Genomic DNA, 17,858 nt, shown 5'->3' on the forward strand with positions numbered 1-17,858 from the left:
CACCTGAAGCAGAATGGAGAAAAGAGGGAGGAGACAGAACAAAGGAGCTCAAGAGACTCCCAGAGAACAGAACCCCTTTAAATCACATGTAACTTCTACTCACTGCAAGTATTCATCCCCGTGGACTTTATCTTGTTACAACACCTACTTCTATCTAATTTAATGGGCTCTGATATGAGAGACCACCTTGTGAAGTTAGGTCTCCTACATGGTTTTGATTTAATTAGAATTAAATTTGATCACATTTTCCTTACTTCGTTGAGGTAGGAGTGGCTGGGAAATTGTTTCTCTCTAAACGGAAACTCAACCTAAAAAGTTTGACAAAGTATATGTAAGAATGGCCCAGTCAAAGTCCATATGTAGATCAAGTGGCAAGACTTGAAGGCTGATGTTAACATAGGCTCTCCATCCAGCCAGTGTAAGCTTCAACTATTTTCCAAAGAACAATGGGCAGAAGTTCACTTTCCTGCTGTGATGGGGTGGTAGAGACATACCCCAGAGAACCTGTAGGTGTACCTGCAACAACAGGTGGTTTTAGATTGTACTGAACCAGGAGAACTGATCACACATGTTCTTTTTACATCTTCAGTGGTAAAATCATGTATGATTTACCTTTATCTGTACCCTTCAGTGCAACTGTTGGTCTCTCAAATAAAATCCCAATAAAAAACATCACAGTTTTTCATGATCAGTGAATATTTTTGTAGGGCACTGTATGAAGCTGTTTGTTGTAACTTGCATAAAGTCCAACATAAACACATTTCCAGATCAATGTTGAGTTAGAAGCTGAGACTCCTGATCCAAGGAGGATTAGTGTTTCTCCTGAGCTGCAGCTGCCAACAGGATGTTTTGACCATAACAACCCTTTGTGCCTCTACTTTGGAGTCCACAGGAAATGGCGTGATTTAAGAAGATAAAAAGGCAGCTGTGTCTGGGTGTGTGGATGTAAGGCCATACCCATAGTTACCTTGATAGCATGATAGAGAAATGCTCCATGCATAGCTTCTCTGATGACCTCCATACCTCTGAAGGAGAAGGACAGGTTGGACAAACCTCCACTAACTCTGGCTCCCGGTAGTGTCTCCTGATCACAGACATATGCAGGAACAGGACACAGGGTTTTAATCACAATTACCTTCTAATGATCTTAGCAATAAACATCAGCTTCTTTAAGAAGCCCTCCTGTTCTCCACTCATTACCTGTGTTGACTGAACCTGTTTGAACTTGTTATCTGTATAGAAGACACCTGTCCACACACTCAGTCAAACAAACTCCAACCTCTCCTGGCTGGGAGGCTGGGATGGGCTACAGGAAAATAACCAAGCAGCTTGGTGAGAAGAAAACAACTGTTGGTGCAATTCTAAGAAAATGGAAGAAGTTCAAGATGACAGTCAATCTCCCTCAGTCTGGGGCTCCATGGAAGATCTCACCTCGTAGGGCATCAATGATCATGAGGAAGGTGAGGGATCAGCCCAGAACTACACAGCAGGACCTAGTGAATGACCTGAAGAGAGCTGGGACCACAGTCTCAAAGCAGACCATTAGTAACATACTATGCTGTCATGGATTAAAATCCTGCAGCAGAAGCAAGGTCCCCCTGCTCAAGCCAGCGCATGTCCAGACCCATCTGAAGTTTGTCAGTGACCATCTGGATGATCCAGAAGAGGAATGGGAGAAGTTCATGTGGTCTGATGAGACAAAAATAGAGCTTTTTGGGCTAAACTCCACACGCCGTGTTTGGAAGTAGAAGAAGGATGAGTACAACCCCAAGAACACCATCCCTACCATGAAGCATGGAGGTGGAAACATCATTCTTTGGCGATGCTTTTCTGCAAAGGGGACAGGACGACTGCACCGTAATGAGGGGAGGATGGATGGGGTCATGTATCAGGAGATCTTAACCAACAACCTCCTTCCCTCAGTAAGGGCGTTGAAGATGGGTCGTGGCTGGGTCTTCCAGCATGACAATGACCCGAAGCACACAGCCAGGGCAACTAAGGAGTGGCTCCATAAGAAGCATCTCAAGGTCCTGGAATGGCCTAGCCAGTCTCCAGACCTGAACCCAATCGAAAATCTTTGGAGGGACCTAAAAGTCCTTATTGCTCAGCGACAGCCCTGAAACCTGAAGGATCTGGAGAAGATCTGTATAGAGGAGTGGTCTAAAATCACTGCTGCAGTGTGTGCAAACCATGTCAAGAACTACAGAAAACATCTGATATCTGGAACTGCAAACAAAGGTTTCTGTACCAAATATAAAATTTTGTTTTTCTGATGTATCAAATACTGACGTCATGCAATAAAATGCTAATTAATTACTTAAAAATTACACAATGTGATTTTCTGGATTTTTGTTTAAGATTCCGTCACTCACAGTTAAAGAGAACCTATGATAAAAATTAAAGACTTCTAAATGCTTTGTAAGTGGGAAAACTTGCAAAATCAGCAGTGTATCAAATACTTGTTCTTCCCTCTGTATACTGCTTTGTTAGAAGCAGAAGACACCTAGCACTGCTACATGTCGTATTGTTCTTTCTCCATCTATTTATCTAAAATGGATCAAATAATCTGCAGTGAATCCAGAAACATACTGTATGTTCCGCAGACCAGACATGAACGACCCTACTGCAGAACGTTTATCTGGGATCTTGTTTCAGCTGCAGTTCTGTTACCTTGATAAGCTTGGTGGCCCTGATGAAGCTGACGGCGTAGTCACTGTGTTCCTCCATGCCAGTGCCAATGGTGAGGATGTTCGGGTCAAAGATGATGTCATTAGGATCAAATCCAACCTTGCTGACCAGCAGCTTGTAGGCCCGGGAGCAGATGTCCACCTTGCACTCTGTATCTGTGGCCTGGAGGTCATAGCACACTGATTAGCAACCTTATACCATCAGTTACTAATTACTGGAGAAACCTTTTAACCAATGAAATGGAAGGAAGATGAGCGCTGTTAACTTCTACTGAATCTTGAGCAGGAATGAAACAGCTTGTATGTTCCTCGACTGCTAAGGCAGTCACAGTTTGATACAAGTTTGGTACAACGGTGAAAACCTTTGACTGGGCCGGCTGCCCAGAGAGGGACTAGACTGAGCAGTTGGGGCAACCAGATGAGAAGCTGCTTTCAGGACGGTGAGGTCAATGGAGGTCCAGGAGGGCTAACCATACTATTATTCCCTACAGGTATTGTTTCCTTTCTATTCATTTGTATTCACACACATTGTTACTTGTAATGTTTAGGTGTGTTATTCTGCTTCCACTAGCCTGTAACAGTCTAACTAGCTGCGTATGATCCTGGAAGACCAAGTGGGAGTCATTATTGAGGGCGGTCCAGAATGTATTTATTTTCTGACAGAAAACGGGTTCATACTGCTTCTTCTTGTTTACCATTTCATTTCAAATGTAGGTCGTCAGCATTCTGCAGACAGCTGCAGAGGCGCAATGCTAAATGACTTCAGTTATTTATAAATCTGTCTTTTACACCATTATGAGCGCATTGTTAGGCAGCTGTAACAGGGATTATGCAACTAACTGGGATCATGCAAGGCAGGTCATAGAAGATGAAAAATACATGTTTGCACCAGTAAATGTTGTATAAAAGCTGAAATCACAAACAAAAAACTCATGATATAATTTTAAGATTATAATGTAGCCTCTAGACACCAAGCATGTACTGGCTGAATATATCCGCTTCACCTGTCCCTCCTCATCAAAGGCCATGATCACCACAGCAGCTCCATAGCGCTTTACAGTGGCTGCTCTGAGCAGGAACTCCTGCTCTCCTTCCTTCAGGCTGATGCTGTTGACGATGCACTTCCCCTGACAGCACTTCAGCCCAGCTTCAATCACTGAGAAGTTTGAGGAGTCAATACACAAAGGAACCTGCAGGAGGGATATCTGATGAGCATGTTTCTGTTTATGTAAATCGACAGGTGAATTTCTGTTCTACAACATAATAACAGATCTCTGCTGAACAGGAGAAAATGTGAAAAATTATAAAAAGACAAATCTTTATTACTTGTGAATGTCCTACCCGAGCAATATCTGGCTCAGAGGCAATGAAGTTACAAAACCGAGCCATAGCTGTCGGCCCATCCAGCATCCCCTCATCCATGTTTATATCCAGGACCTGGGCTCCCATCTCCACCTGGGCCTTAGCAATGCTCAGAGCTTCCTGAGGATCAAATACAGAAGAACAAACTCAGTCTCTTGTCTTTACTTTTGGAGTTTCTGTGATGCAATAGTGGTGATTACATTACATTATGTAAGGAATAATAGCAATAACCTCATATTGCCCAGCCATGATCAGCTTGGCAAACTTGCGTGACCCAGCCACGTTGCAGCGCTCACCGATGTTCACAAAGTTGGTGTACGGGCCAATTCGAAACGGCTCCAAACCTAAAGATGACAACAAGAAGCAGCTCCTCAATAACAAGGCAGGAAGTTATAAAACACTCAATTACAACAAACATCTGGAAGAAACTTTATCAAAATTACCTCCAATAACACATCTGTTATATAACCTCCATATAATAACACAATCATCACATTAATTCCACTGAATCTAAATAATGTTTTTATTTTATGATAATGGTTTTTGTTTTTATAGTTTTTAGATCAATGTAGAGCTGAAAATGTTTAAACCTGATATAAATGTTTTAATTTAAATGGCTGAATCCAGTACGATTTTCCCCCTTGGGGCCAAATCTTGGAATTATACCCCAGTCTACCTTCAATGAGAGATCCAACATAATACTTGCTCATAACCTACACTTCTTTTCTTATTCAATACTGTGAACCCATAGTGCAACAAAACTGAATTAACTACCAGTTACCAGGCAAAGGAGCATGAATTAATCACAAAATCTCACAGAAATTGATGATATTGGACACAATATCATTTTTTATACCTGAGAGAAGCAAGTAGTCTTTAAGTATATCAGCTTTAGGAAGTCTTGGCTGGCACTGTTTAACTGCTTCTGATATGGCTCTGTGTGGGCAAAAAGACAGATGATCCTGTAAACCTGGGAGACAAACACTGAGCTTTCAGAAAAACGATGCAGACCTAATATGTGATGGAGTGGTCCCACAGCATCCTCCAACAATGTTCACGAGTCCATCCATAGCAAACTCCTGCAAAAGACGGGACCTTCGAGAAGCATTCATGCAGCCAATGGTAGCTCAATGCAAACAACATTTATACTATTCATACATCCATCTATTGTCTATAACTGTCTCTCTGTACAGGGTCCTGGAGGGGTACACCCTGGACAGGCAGCAAGTTCCCCACAGGGTAACAACAAAAACATGGTCGCACCTAAGGGCAATTAAGAGTAACCAATTTACCTAACAGTGCAGGAGGAGGACCATACGCATGTATAGGGAGAACATGCAAACTCCATGCAGAGAGACAGCAGGTCTGGATTCTAACCATGCACCTTCTTGCTGCAAATTGTTACCAACTGATCAATCGTTTGCATAGACTGGAAGTGTGATGAGAAAGGCTGGATATGGACATCCTTTTATTCTGCCACCCCTAACCCTTCTGCCAGGATGGTTAAAGGGCTAAAAATATCTTCAACGATAACTAGGAGAACTGCTAGTCACTGCTGTAAGTCCTTCTAGACATCAGCCTGAAAAATGAAAAGTTAAAGAACCGAACCTTTAAACTGGAGGCTGTAACTTGAGGTGTTTCATCATATCCTCCAAAAGTGTTGGGAAGACCTGACAGAGGAAGATAACAGAAACTGAGGAAATCAATACATCACTATGGGTCTGGGTCTGAGGATGAGGCAACAGGAAGTACAGCACAGTGTTCGCCTTTTGGTCGAAGCTGCAGCTCAATTAATGAAAACTAAACATCAACGTCTTTATATTGATTCTGAGCTGTAGATGACATGTGCAGAAGCAGCATCATATAACTAGCATTCCATCTGAAGATAGTTTAATAGATGTTTAGATTACCTGCATTGGGATAACAGATGATGAAAGCTGTTGTACTTTTTCCAATGGCCTCAATAAAAGGCCTCATTTCTGTCGCCCCCAGAGCACAGTTCAGACCGATGCTGCAACACAGTTAGTGGTTACCATCAATGGGTTGCTCCTGCTTCAGCCCAGGTTGCTTCTCCAAGAGGTCAACTCACCACAGTGGCTTTGCATGGGACACACTCACTACAAAGGCCTCTCCCGTCTGACCAGACAGCGTCCGTCCACTCCGGTCAACAATCGTTCCTGAGATCTGGATCAGGACAACTTACTCATGTCAACATGGCTTGTTTTACAGGCGGGTCTTGTACTATCCAGAACATTTTTTCTTAAATTCCAGAGAACATTTCAACATTTAGGAATACATTACTGCATATTTTCCAAGTAATCCCAAACACTTTGAGCAAAGAATGGTGCTTTACATAAATATTCTGTTAGGTAATCTGTAATTATTCCACATACATTGCACACACTAATCTGGAGTTGTGAGATGCACTAAATAAAGATCCTTTCATCATGTTATGTCTTTAACCTTTAACCCAAAACACCTTATTTCCATAGACTCTACTTCTGCAGCAGCGTAATAAAAAATGCAACAATGCAGACAAAAAGAAATAAGCAAACTGAAATAAGAATGTCAGTCTGCAGATACACATGAATCCCATATTTGACAGTCTGTCAGATTTAAAAACAGTCATTTGGAAACTTCAGTTAAGATAACGAGAGTATGGAGTAAATGACGTACAAATATGGGTTTTCTTTCATAGGTCTTCTCAAAGAGAAGGTCGATGGCAAACAGAGCAGCCTGTGGACAGAGAGGAAGATGATATGAAACACAAAAAAAGAGTAGTTATGTGTTTTTAAAGGATAGTTTATGTAGTTTTTCTCTATTGCAACATCTACATAAAAACACCTGCAGTGCTTTAGTACCACATTAATCCCTGAAGCAATAAAACGTTTTGTTGTGTGCATTTAAGATGTTCATCAAACTGGACACCTTATCATCATCATCACTCCATTACCTTGGCATTGGCAGTATCAAAGATGGTTTCAACCATGAGGATGTCTGCACCTCCGTCCAATAAACCTCGAGCCTGCTCTGTGTAGGCCTCCACCAGCTCATCAAACGCTGGTTTAAAACACAGTAGGATTATGAGCACAACAGCTACATGAGCACATCTCTTCCCTGTAGCTGCAACATTATTCTACTTCCCAGAGAAAGTTCAGAACATATTCATGAGTCCAGCCTAACATGAAAGTGTTTACAGCTTGGGTTTATTAGTGGAAGGAGAAACACCTACCCCAAGACAAAGGATTATACTTTCTATTCACACCCGCAAAGGAGTTACTCTTGAATAGACTACTTGTATATATCCAAACAACACATACACAAAATATTCAGTTTCAATATAGAAAATGTTACGATAAGTGATAAGTGATCATGCACCTATTTCAGTAACAATAGATACAGGAGTGAATTAAATTGTAGATATTGGAGAATGAATGTATCAATTTTATCCAATGGAGCTATTGTAAAAGAAATAAAAGAATCACTTATAGATTAAATTCAAATAAATTATAATGGAGAAGTGTCACCATCAATATTGTGGGAGGGGAGTAAAGCAGTGATAAGAGGGAAAATAATAGAGATATCATCTAGACTCAAAAGGGCTAGAATGAAAGAACAACAAGAACTGGAGAATAGGATCAAATAACTAGAGAGGAAACATAAATTAGGGGATGAAACCATAACATGTGAGCTAAAAAAGGTAAAAGATAAGTCGGAAGAGTTGCCTACAGTTAAAGCAGAGGGATCTTTACGTTTCACAAATCAACGATATTATGAAATGGGCAACAGGGACCGTCGGCTATTGGCAATTCAACTTCGAAAGGCTCAAACTAAAATAACTAAACTAAAGCAACCATCAAACATGAAAATTAGGACTTAGCCCAAAAAAATAGCAGATGCATTCGCAGAATACTATAGGAAATTATATGATGAACCTGACACTGAATGTCATGAAAAGGAAATAGATTCTTTCTTACAAAAACTTGACCTTCAGACCTTATCAGAGGAAGAGAAATTAGAAATGACCCAACCAATAACCTCATAATAAATTTTGGATATTATTATTATTGGAACCCTAAATAGCAATAAATCACCTGGGATAGATGGACTGCCAGGGGAGTTTTACAAAACATTTAGTCAGGAACTAACACCAGTGCTTTGCAGGGTATTTCATTATGCTCTAACTGCATAAAGAGGGTAAAGACCCAACTATGTGCGAAGGTTACAGACTTGTAAGCTTACTTTGCAATGATTTAAAAATTCTAACAAGTATATTAACAAAAAGAATGCAAAAACATATAATCATTAATGAACCCAGATCAAACTGGGTCTATGCCTGGCAGGCAGGGGGCTAATAACATTAGAAGAATACTCCGTGTAATGTCATGTACAAAATCTAAATCAAGGCTTTTGATCGGCTAAAATGAAATTTTTTATATCAAACATTATCAGCCTTTAGGTTTTCACCGAGCTTTTAATGAATGTGTAAAAATTATTTATAGAAATGGGATATATGGGATATATGACAAATGAAAGTAAGGATAGAAGTGCTGCCAAGACTATTGTTTGTGTTTCAGTCCCTTCCTCTTGCCGTCCCTAACTCCTTTTTTAAACAACTGGAGAAAAGAATGTCAGGGTTTGTCTGGCAAAAGAAAAAGACAAGAATTAATCTCAAAAATCTCCAATCTTCAAAAAACAATGGGAGGTTAAATTTACCTGATTTAAGGAACTACTATTGGGCTGCTCAACTTAGAGCCGTTGCTCTATGGATAGGTAAGGATAAAGATACAATATGGGTAGAAATGGAGCAGGGAGCCTGCCCAAAAAAAAAAATCTTGGAATTCAAAACTAATGGATTAAGTAATAATCAATATATGGTCAAGAATAAAAAAGAAATTCAATTTATCGGACTCTGTATCAAAAGTTGTTAAAATAGCTAAAAACTAAGATTTTTTTCCGGCTGCTATGGATGCAGGGTTTGAGAGATGGGCAAATCTGGGATTGGTATTCATAGGACAACTCTTTAAAGGGCCAATAATGAAATCATTTAAACAGATCCAATGTGAATTCACTTTATCAAAGAACTATTTATATAGATATCTGCAACTCAGGCATTACCTTCAGAACCATAATGAATGGAGGAAATTATCTAAAGATATGAGAAGAATTTAAGAGATTTTAATATCAATAGCACAAGGTGAATTTAAAAAAAACCTAATTTCAAAACTATATGGAGCTCTACAATGTGAATCCAAAATTAATAATAGGGATGTTAAGGAGAAATGGGAATTAGAGGCCAACGTTGTTATAAAAGATGATGAGGAAACATTTAGGTCAGGGCATAAATGAACAAATAGTCCAACATGGAGGGAGTCTGACTGGAAAGTGAAGATGCGTTATTTTAAAACCCCAATCATTACGTCAATATTTGGCAAAACATCTACCCTATGTTGGAGGAATTGTGGAGAAGTGGGTAATTTCACTGACATATTTTGGGACTGCCCTAAAATTTGGTACTTTTGGAAGTATGTGCAGAATGATATAAAGAATATTCTGGGGATTGATTTAAATTTGGACCCAACTGTTTATATATTGGGAATAAGGACAAGTGATAAGATGGACAAAGAGAGTCATTTTTACTGGGGATTCTACTGCTGACAGCAAAAAAATGTATAACTTCTGCATGGTTGAGACCACATTGTCCCGATATCACACAATGGAGAGATAAAATTAGAAAGGTCTTCATTATGGAACAAATAACAGCTAAGATACAATTTAAGCTGGAAAATTTCGAATCAAACTGGAAACCATTAATTAGATCTGTTATGGAGTCATGACATCTCTTGATAGGTATGAGAAATTTTTGTGGAGCTTTTATTTTGCTTCTGGGCATATTATTGTCATTATTTTCACTGCATTCATTTATAAAGTATCTTATTCACATAGTTGGATCAACTTAGGGAATTGTGTTTTATGATCTATGCACCTCATGAGTTCTTTTTTTCATTTGTTTGTTATTAATATTATTTGTTCCTTCATAATTTCCAGAACGCTTGCACCAGACATACATCATATAACTATAAGATGTATTATGCAAACTTGTGTGTGCAAGAATGTTGGAAAAAAAATAAAAAGTAAAAAATAAAAATTTGAAAGTGTTCACAACAAATACAAAATTCTTACTTATGTTCCTGAAATCTGGTTTCTCCACAGAAGGTGACACAGAGAGGGTTTTATTGGTAGGACCCAGCGCTCCAGCCACATAACGTTTACAACCTGAGAACCCAGACAGGAGTTAATAACAGGAGAAAACATTAAGCAGGGTGTAAGATGGATTACTGCAGCAGAGGGGAGTTACTGCTAACCAGACTGCTTGGTGACATCATCGGCTGCTTTCCTGGCCAGCTCTGCTGATGCCCTGTTGAGACGATAGGCCTGAACAACAAAGACACAGTGAAGCTGGAACAGGGTTCTGGATCCAAATTAAACAAACCTCGTCTAATATAGGATGCTAAAAGTGACTACCATGTTAGCTGCACATGTAAAATTTGAGGTGAGACATTTAAACAGAACAATTACAGATGATAAAATCCGTTCCAGTGGTTGCAGATCTGGTGTTTTCACCTTTTGGTTTAATAACCGCTACAGTAAGGCAACAATTCATATTGATTTATGATAAATGGTTGTCTATGGATGGATTCCATCATTTCTACCAACAGAACTATGAAATAGGGGTCCACCGATTGCAGTTTTCTGGCCAATCACCGATCTTTAAAAAGCCTGACCTACAGATTTTTTATAACCGACACTGTGAGGTGTTAGGCCACGATACACCTTCAAAGTTCCAATCTTATTTTATTTAAAAACATTGAACAATACCAGTCAAACAATTCACACTTCTTTTAACTGCACATGAGGCAGTGCTCTCAAATATAAATTAAATATTTTGAGCATTGCAGTTTTTTTAACATTTTGAAAATAAATAAAACTTGCACAATAGCTAGACAAGTAGATCAGATTGGTGGATAAGATCGGTTTCAGATGTAAGTATTGGCCGATCACCGATCAATGATTTTAAGGAAATCAGGGTTTTGTAACAGCCGATTGATCGGTGTACCCCTAGTATGAAACCAACTAGGCAGAACCTGTTCTTCTTTACATGTATACATTTCTCCATACTGGACTGGCCCATATATTTAAAAACTAACTTTAAAACACCCCCGAAATGCCATCTGCATCCATTGGTCCAACTAGTCTGTTCAGTTTAGTTTATTTATACAGCATCAATTCACAACAACATCCATTAGAACCACATGTCCAAACAGGTCCAGTTTATACTGATATAAAGAGGGGAAAACAGGTGAGATGGTCCTGACTGTGGTCATGAACGGACAGAGTAGCTTATTGTTGCTTTCCACATGACTGCTGACAGTAAAAGTCATAGACAGCAGGGTGTGTGTGTTTAAGAAAACACACTCCGGTTTATAACGAACCCGCGTAAGTAGATTAAAGACTAGTTGTCTCTGAAAAACAAAACCACCACTAGATGAAAATAAGGATGGTGGGAGAGTTGGACACAGACTGATGCTTCTGCCTCAGAAGGAGCTTGCAGTTAGAACAGAAGCTTCTCATTTACTGCTCCAGCTCCAATCCACCCCCAACCTAGGGTCATCCAATATGAATCATTATCAAATGAGCAGGATCACAGATATAAGCAGCTACAGAGCTTCCTTGATGGAAGCTCTGGGCAGTCTGGTACACCAGAGGAAGCTTAGAAGCTATAGCAACTTGTACCAGACCTGTTGTGGATTTTGCTCATATAATTTAGATATAGACTGAAATCTGACAACCCAGGTTTCAGACCCGGAAGCAGAGTCGCAGTTTAACACTCCTCTCTGCAGCTTCTGTACTGCTACCCACCCATTACCCTATTAAACCAGTGTCTCACCCACGGCCAAAATTTAACAGATTAAACAAATAATCTAAAAGGAGGAAACCATGAAAATCTCATAAAAATAAACAACTCAGACCGAAAAGAAAAATAAAACAATTAAATGTGGCTTACTGAACATAAGATCTCTCTCTTTAAAGACATTGCTAGTTAGTGACCTGATTTGTGACAATCAGATTGATTTATTTTGCCTCACAGAAACCTGGCTGCAGCAAGAGGATTATGTTACTATAAATGAGTCAACTCCTACTAATTATTAAAATTTTCACATTCCTCGAAATACTTGGCGAGGAGGAGGAATAGCAACCATCTTTCAGTCCGATTTATTGATTAGTCCAAGACCAATTAATAGCTACAACTCTTTTGAATATTTAATCCTTAGTTTTCCTCATCCAAATTGCAAAGCACTAAAACCACTTCTGTTTGTTGTTTTGTACCGTCCACCAGGCCATTACTCTCAATTTTTAGATCAGTTTCCAGACCTTTTATCTGATTTAGTGTTAAATACAGATAAAGTTATTATAGTGGGGGATTTTAACATTCATGTTGACACTGAAAGTGATAGCCTAAATATAGCGTTTAATGCTATCTTAGACTCAATTGGCTTTGCTCAAAACATTAACAAACCTACCCACCTTTGTCTTCATTCTCTGGACCTTGTGCTGACATATGGCATTGAGTGTTAAGACATAACAATATTTTCTCATAACCCTGTCCTGTCTGACCATTTCTTAATAACCTTTGAGTTTAATTTAACCAAGTACTCCACACCTGAAAGAAAATGTCATTATAGTAGATTATTATCAGACAATGCTGTAACAACCTTTAAAGAATCTGTTCCACTTTTAATTTCCTCATTATCACAGAAAAACACAGTGGAGGACAATAATTCTGTTTCTGCCCCTTCACAAATTGATTATCTTGTTCATAGTGTTTCTTCATCATTGCGTGATGCATTAGACAATGCAGCCCCCTTGAAAAAGAAGGTAATCATTCATAGGAGGCTAGCTCCTTGGTTTAATTCAGAGCTGCATACTTTAAAGCACAATGTTAGAAAATTGGAGAGAAAATGGCACTCTACACACCTAGGGGATTCCTACTTAATCTGGAAAAATAGCCTACTGTTGTATAAAAAGACACTTCACCAAGCTAGAACAGCTTATTTCTCATCATTAATAGAAGAGAACAAGAATAATCCTAGGTTTTTCTTTAGTACAGTTGCTAAACTTACACAGAGTCATAGCTCTGTTGAGTCATCCATTCCCTTAGCTCTTAGCAGTCACGACTTTATGGGATTCTTTTTAAATAAAACTGATTCTATTAAAAATACAATCATTGACATACTCCTGAAGATGATTACTTCATCCTCAGCAAGTGAAACAACATTGGAAATAACTGCAGAACCTGATTTGTGTTTGGACTGTTTTGATCCTGTGAAGCGTCCTGAGTAATCAGAAATATTAGCTTCATCTAAACCTTCAACTTGTATGTTAGACCCAATCCCAACCAAATTATTTAAGGAAGTGTTCCCTCTGATTACCAGCCCCATTTTAGATATGATTAATTTATCCTTAGTAAATGGATATGTACCACAGGCTTTTAAGGTAGCTGTAATTAAACCTTTGCTTAAGAAACCTTCGTTTGATCGAGATGACTTGATAAATTACAGACATATATCCAATCTTCCATTCTTATCTAAAATTCTTGAGAAAATAGTTGCTAATCAAGTGTGTGAGCATTTACACAGTAATGACCTGTTTGCAGAGTTTCAGTCAGGCTTCCGAGCTCATCATAGCACTGAAACAGCTCTGCTGAAAGTCACTAACGATATTCTTATGGCCTCAGATAATGGACTTGTGTCTGTATTTGTCCTGTTAGATATACTCCTGATCAAAATCTTAAGATCAGCTAAAAATTGCAAGAAATTGCATATTGTACTATTATTTTGCACAATATCAGATAAATCTGTCTGACCTCACATTTGCCTCCTTCAGAGCACGAAGGTCCATGCTGCCTTTTGTGTCAGCATATGTATGTTCAAAATAAGCTATTATCTCTCTATTTACCTAAAGCTTACTTAAACTATACTTTAAGTAATCTCTTGTTTCTTTTCTTTGTCCGTCTTTCTCTGCATTTCTTAAACAAATTAAGGGAATTTGTTTAACAAATTTCAATGACGAGGCAATTCAAAATGCTATACATGAATAAAACAGGAAGAGAAACAAAAAAAAATAAAAAAGTACATTGCAGTGGCATATTAAAGGCGTGGAAAGAAAGTTCGACTACAGACTAAAACTGATAATGTTTCAGTGAACAGTTTAAATAAAACAGTCAAAGGCAACTTTAAACAAATAGGGTTTTAACCTTGATTTAAAGAACTAAAGAGTTTCAGCACTTTTACAGTCTTCAGGAAATTTCAATTCAATTTATTTATATAGCACCAAATCACAAAATGTTGTCTGAAGGCACTTTACAAAATTGATTTAATAGAATCAAAACAGATGGATATCAAGTCAAGTACATTCAAACCACATTCTTAATTCCATTTTTGGTACTGGTTCTGGGGATGCAGGGAAGATCTGAGCCTGTATTCACAAAGATTCTGAGAGTCCACTCAGAGAGCTCCTATGTTAGCCTAAGAATTCCTGCCAAGGACTCCTAGCTTAAGAGTGATTCCATTCTCTGCTGAGAGCACGACAGAGATTCCTATCTTAATGAGGAGATGTGGTTGACCCCAATACTAGGTGTGACACTTTCTTCTAAGGGCTGGGATTGATTGTTGCAAAAAACCAACAAAAAAAAAGCGCTCCTAGTAATCAATGGAGTCGTATAGAGTTCAGGTCGGGCTCATACATTCCAAATAATCCTAACTATCAAACAGTGCAGTCAGATTCAGTTTATTAATCAATCCATTTAAAAAGTTTTCTATAGAAAAGAAACGTAGCAGATTGCATCGAGTCAGTGACTTGCAGCATTCACTCCTCCTTGATGAGCATGTAGCGACAGTGGAGAGGAAAACTCCCTTTTAAAAGTGAAATACTAATGGTTATAGCTTTTTTAGAGGCTTCATCTCGGGAGAGAAAGACAGCTAAGCAGATGAACTCTGATCCAGTTTTCAAGTCCAGAGGATGAAAGAGAGCACATACAGTTAGTCACAGTAGAAGCCCAACCAGTAGCTATGTCTAGGAGAGACAGGGTTAAACACTGGTTATTTTGATTTGCTTATTTTTGTGTTCACTTGCCATGCTGGTCGTTTTTATACTGCATCTATGTAATATTAATTAATAAGCATTTTACTATGATTGCCTTCTGGTATGATGAGGTTTAGTTTGGTAAAATGACCAAAACAAAACAGAGAACAAAAGGTGGAGAAAACCAAACTGAACAGAACAGCAGAGCCTGAAGAGAAGAATACTGAAACATTTTTAACATAGTTACTTTCTACCATGTAGGGTTCTGTGCTTTATTTTTAATTTTTACAACAACACAATGTGCACATATTGGGACCAGAAAATGCCAGGGCCATTTTTGGTCCTAGTCAGCCCTGGTTGAAAGTAAAACAGAAAACTCTGTTTTCAATTGAAATGAATAAAATAGAAGGTTTTAGTGGGAGATAACAAGAAGGTCAGAGCAGCTGATAAGCCTTTGCTCTGGTTCTGGTATGAGGAAACATACATGTGGATTTCTGAGAATGAGCCCATCAGTGGTTAATGAGTTAACGCTCTGTGTACATGACCTTTGTGTTCACAGCGGTCGTACCAGATGTTCCAGTCCATAATCTGCCTGGGCGACAGACGTGCTGCTGAATGTGTTGGTCTCAATGATGTCAGCACCAGCCTGCAGATACTCCTTAAAACACAAAAGAGGAAAAGCTTAATCCCATCCTAATACTACAACGGGTTCAGCATCAAACAGGACAACAGTTCTGACCCATCTGGACCAACTACCTTGTGTATTTTGTAAATGATGGCTGGCTGTGTGATGCTGAGAAGGTCATTGTTGCCCTTCAGATGTAACGAGTGATCTTTAAACTCTTCTCCTCTGAAATCTTCCTCTTCCAGGTTTTCTTGTTGGATCATAGTTCCCATTCCGCCATCTAGGACCATAATCCTTTCCTGCAGCAAACCTTGCAGCTCTAACTCCAACGGAGAGCTACACCCTGGACAGAAAGATGCAGTCAGTAGGTTACAGCAAGAGAGAACTGAAATAATGCAGGCTCAGTTCTATTAGCATGGCCCAATCTGTCTTAAACTAAAACCGGAGCTACACAATATATCAAAACATATTTACCATCATAATATCAGAATCTGGCAAATAGATACAGCTGCTTGGATTTTAAGTTCACACTGATATATCCATCAACACATCTGGCCAATAGGATGGCCTTTCAGTGCACCCGATGCCAATGCTTAATATAGATGTTAGTGACATAGATGTTAAAGCATACAGGTGTTACTGGGACATCGGAAAGATGGAAAATAAAAAGAAGGAGGGTAATCACAATCAGGGCTACATGATGTTAAGAGAAATCTAAAGTAAAAAAAAAACCAGACTTAAAATGCAATCTGCAACCATCCACAGCAGGTGTGTGTCTTTACACACCAATTTAGAACTTACATTGCTGGAAAGTTCAGACTCTTTCTCTCTAAACCTGTTAGACAATTTCGAACTTTGTTCAAATAAAAAGATAAAAACTATCAAAGTGTGCAGGGATTTCATCCTTTTTCCTCCATGTCTAATTAATGTAACGTGTTTGTCTTGCTCAGTCTGGCCTGTGGCTGTACAGAAGCGTGTTCAGTCAGAACAGTCGGTGGGACGGCTGGATTAATAATGTTGAGTCAGCTGTAGCTGAGGGAGCAATGTGTTCCCACCAGCAGCTGCTCTCAGAGAGCTGTTATCATCCCAGCTTCTCCTATGAAAACACTAGGGCACTATGGAATGTATTTTATCCTTTTTTTTCTTTTCTTAAAATGACAATTCATGTTTCTTAAGCAAATCAGAAAAATAAAAACATGAAAAGGGATTTCATTGGGGACTAGAGACCTGTCCTCTCGCCCAATGACAGCTGGAGGTAGGCACCAGCTCCTGGAGAAGGGATTTCCGTTGAACCCAGTGGCTGCACTTGCCGTTCAGCGTGCCCTGCGGGCTGTTTGCCATGAGTCGCTGTGCTGGCTGGGTTAGCAGGAACCATTGGATTGTTTTGTTGTAAGCGGCACACATGTATCTATCCTGTGCCTTAAAACAAGTGCTAGCACTAGCCCTGCTTAGGAGAAAAAGACCAGCAAGGAAGATGAGGCCATGGGTGCACGAAACCCTCGGGTTCAGAGAGCAGCTTGGGAAGCTCCGTTTTCACAGCAACAGATTCCATTGCCAACCTACAATTAGCTTCCTCGCTTAAAATACACCTGACATGCCTTCTTGGGAGGAAATGTGTTTCCATGCTGCCGCTTTCCTCCCGAAGTCCCTGTTCAGTCTCGAACTTGTGTCAAAAAGCTCAGGGAATTCCGAAATGCACAATATCAACTTCTACATTTTGCTGTCTGCTCTTTCCCCCTGATGACTCTGCTCCCCGTGTATTCATCACTTCATGCCGCGGTCAAAGTTCAACTATCTTGAACTTGAACTTCAATTGAAATGGACACGGAGACGGAAACAAAAAAGAAAAAAAGAAGCAAGAAAGAGAGAGAGGTGGGTCAAAAAAGAAAAAAGAAGAGGAGAAAAGGATAGAGGACAATATAATACACCAGTGGGCAGAGTCACCAGTAACCGGCAGTGCACCTGATTCCCATGGGCGGTGAGGAAATAGGCCCAACATTGGATGGGGGCCTAAACTGATCCAGGAGAGGGAACAGCAACAC

At 39.4% G+C, this 17,858-nt stretch overlaps 1 protein-coding gene across 1 annotated transcript in view; it reads right to left on the reverse strand.

Moving 5' to 3' along the window:
- mtr (5-methyltetrahydrofolate-homocysteine methyltransferase) overlaps positions 1-17,858 on the reverse strand; it is a 61,821-nt gene that overhangs the window by 26,972 nt on the left and 16,991 nt on the right. Inside the window, exons 2-17 of the mRNA XM_047377295.1 lie at positions 15,948-16,159; positions 15,760-15,849; positions 10,415-10,484; positions 10,233-10,325; positions 7,003-7,109; positions 6,726-6,785; positions 6,139-6,233; positions 5,960-6,060; positions 5,658-5,719; positions 5,061-5,128; positions 4,906-4,985; positions 4,281-4,393; positions 4,029-4,169; positions 3,692-3,877; positions 2,671-2,850; positions 968-1,084 (exon numbers count right to left, since the gene is read on the reverse strand). Coding sequence (XP_047233251.1) covers positions 968-1,084; positions 2,671-2,850; positions 3,692-3,877; positions 4,029-4,169; positions 4,281-4,393; positions 4,906-4,985; positions 5,061-5,128; positions 5,658-5,719; positions 5,960-6,060; positions 6,139-6,233; positions 6,726-6,785; positions 7,003-7,109; positions 10,233-10,325; positions 10,415-10,484; positions 15,760-15,849; positions 15,948-16,159 — 1,775 coding nt within the window. The remainder of the gene's footprint in view (positions 1-967; positions 1,085-2,670; positions 2,851-3,691; positions 3,878-4,028; positions 4,170-4,280; positions 4,394-4,905; positions 4,986-5,060; positions 5,129-5,657; positions 5,720-5,959; positions 6,061-6,138; positions 6,234-6,725; positions 6,786-7,002; positions 7,110-10,232; positions 10,326-10,414; positions 10,485-15,759; positions 15,850-15,947; positions 16,160-17,858) is intronic.

This window comes from Girardinichthys multiradiatus, chromosome 10, assembly GCF_021462225.1.
Source record: "Girardinichthys multiradiatus isolate DD_20200921_A chromosome 10, DD_fGirMul_XY1, whole genome shotgun sequence".
Lineage (NCBI taxonomy): Eukaryota > Metazoa > Chordata > Actinopteri > Cyprinodontiformes > Goodeidae > Girardinichthys > Girardinichthys multiradiatus.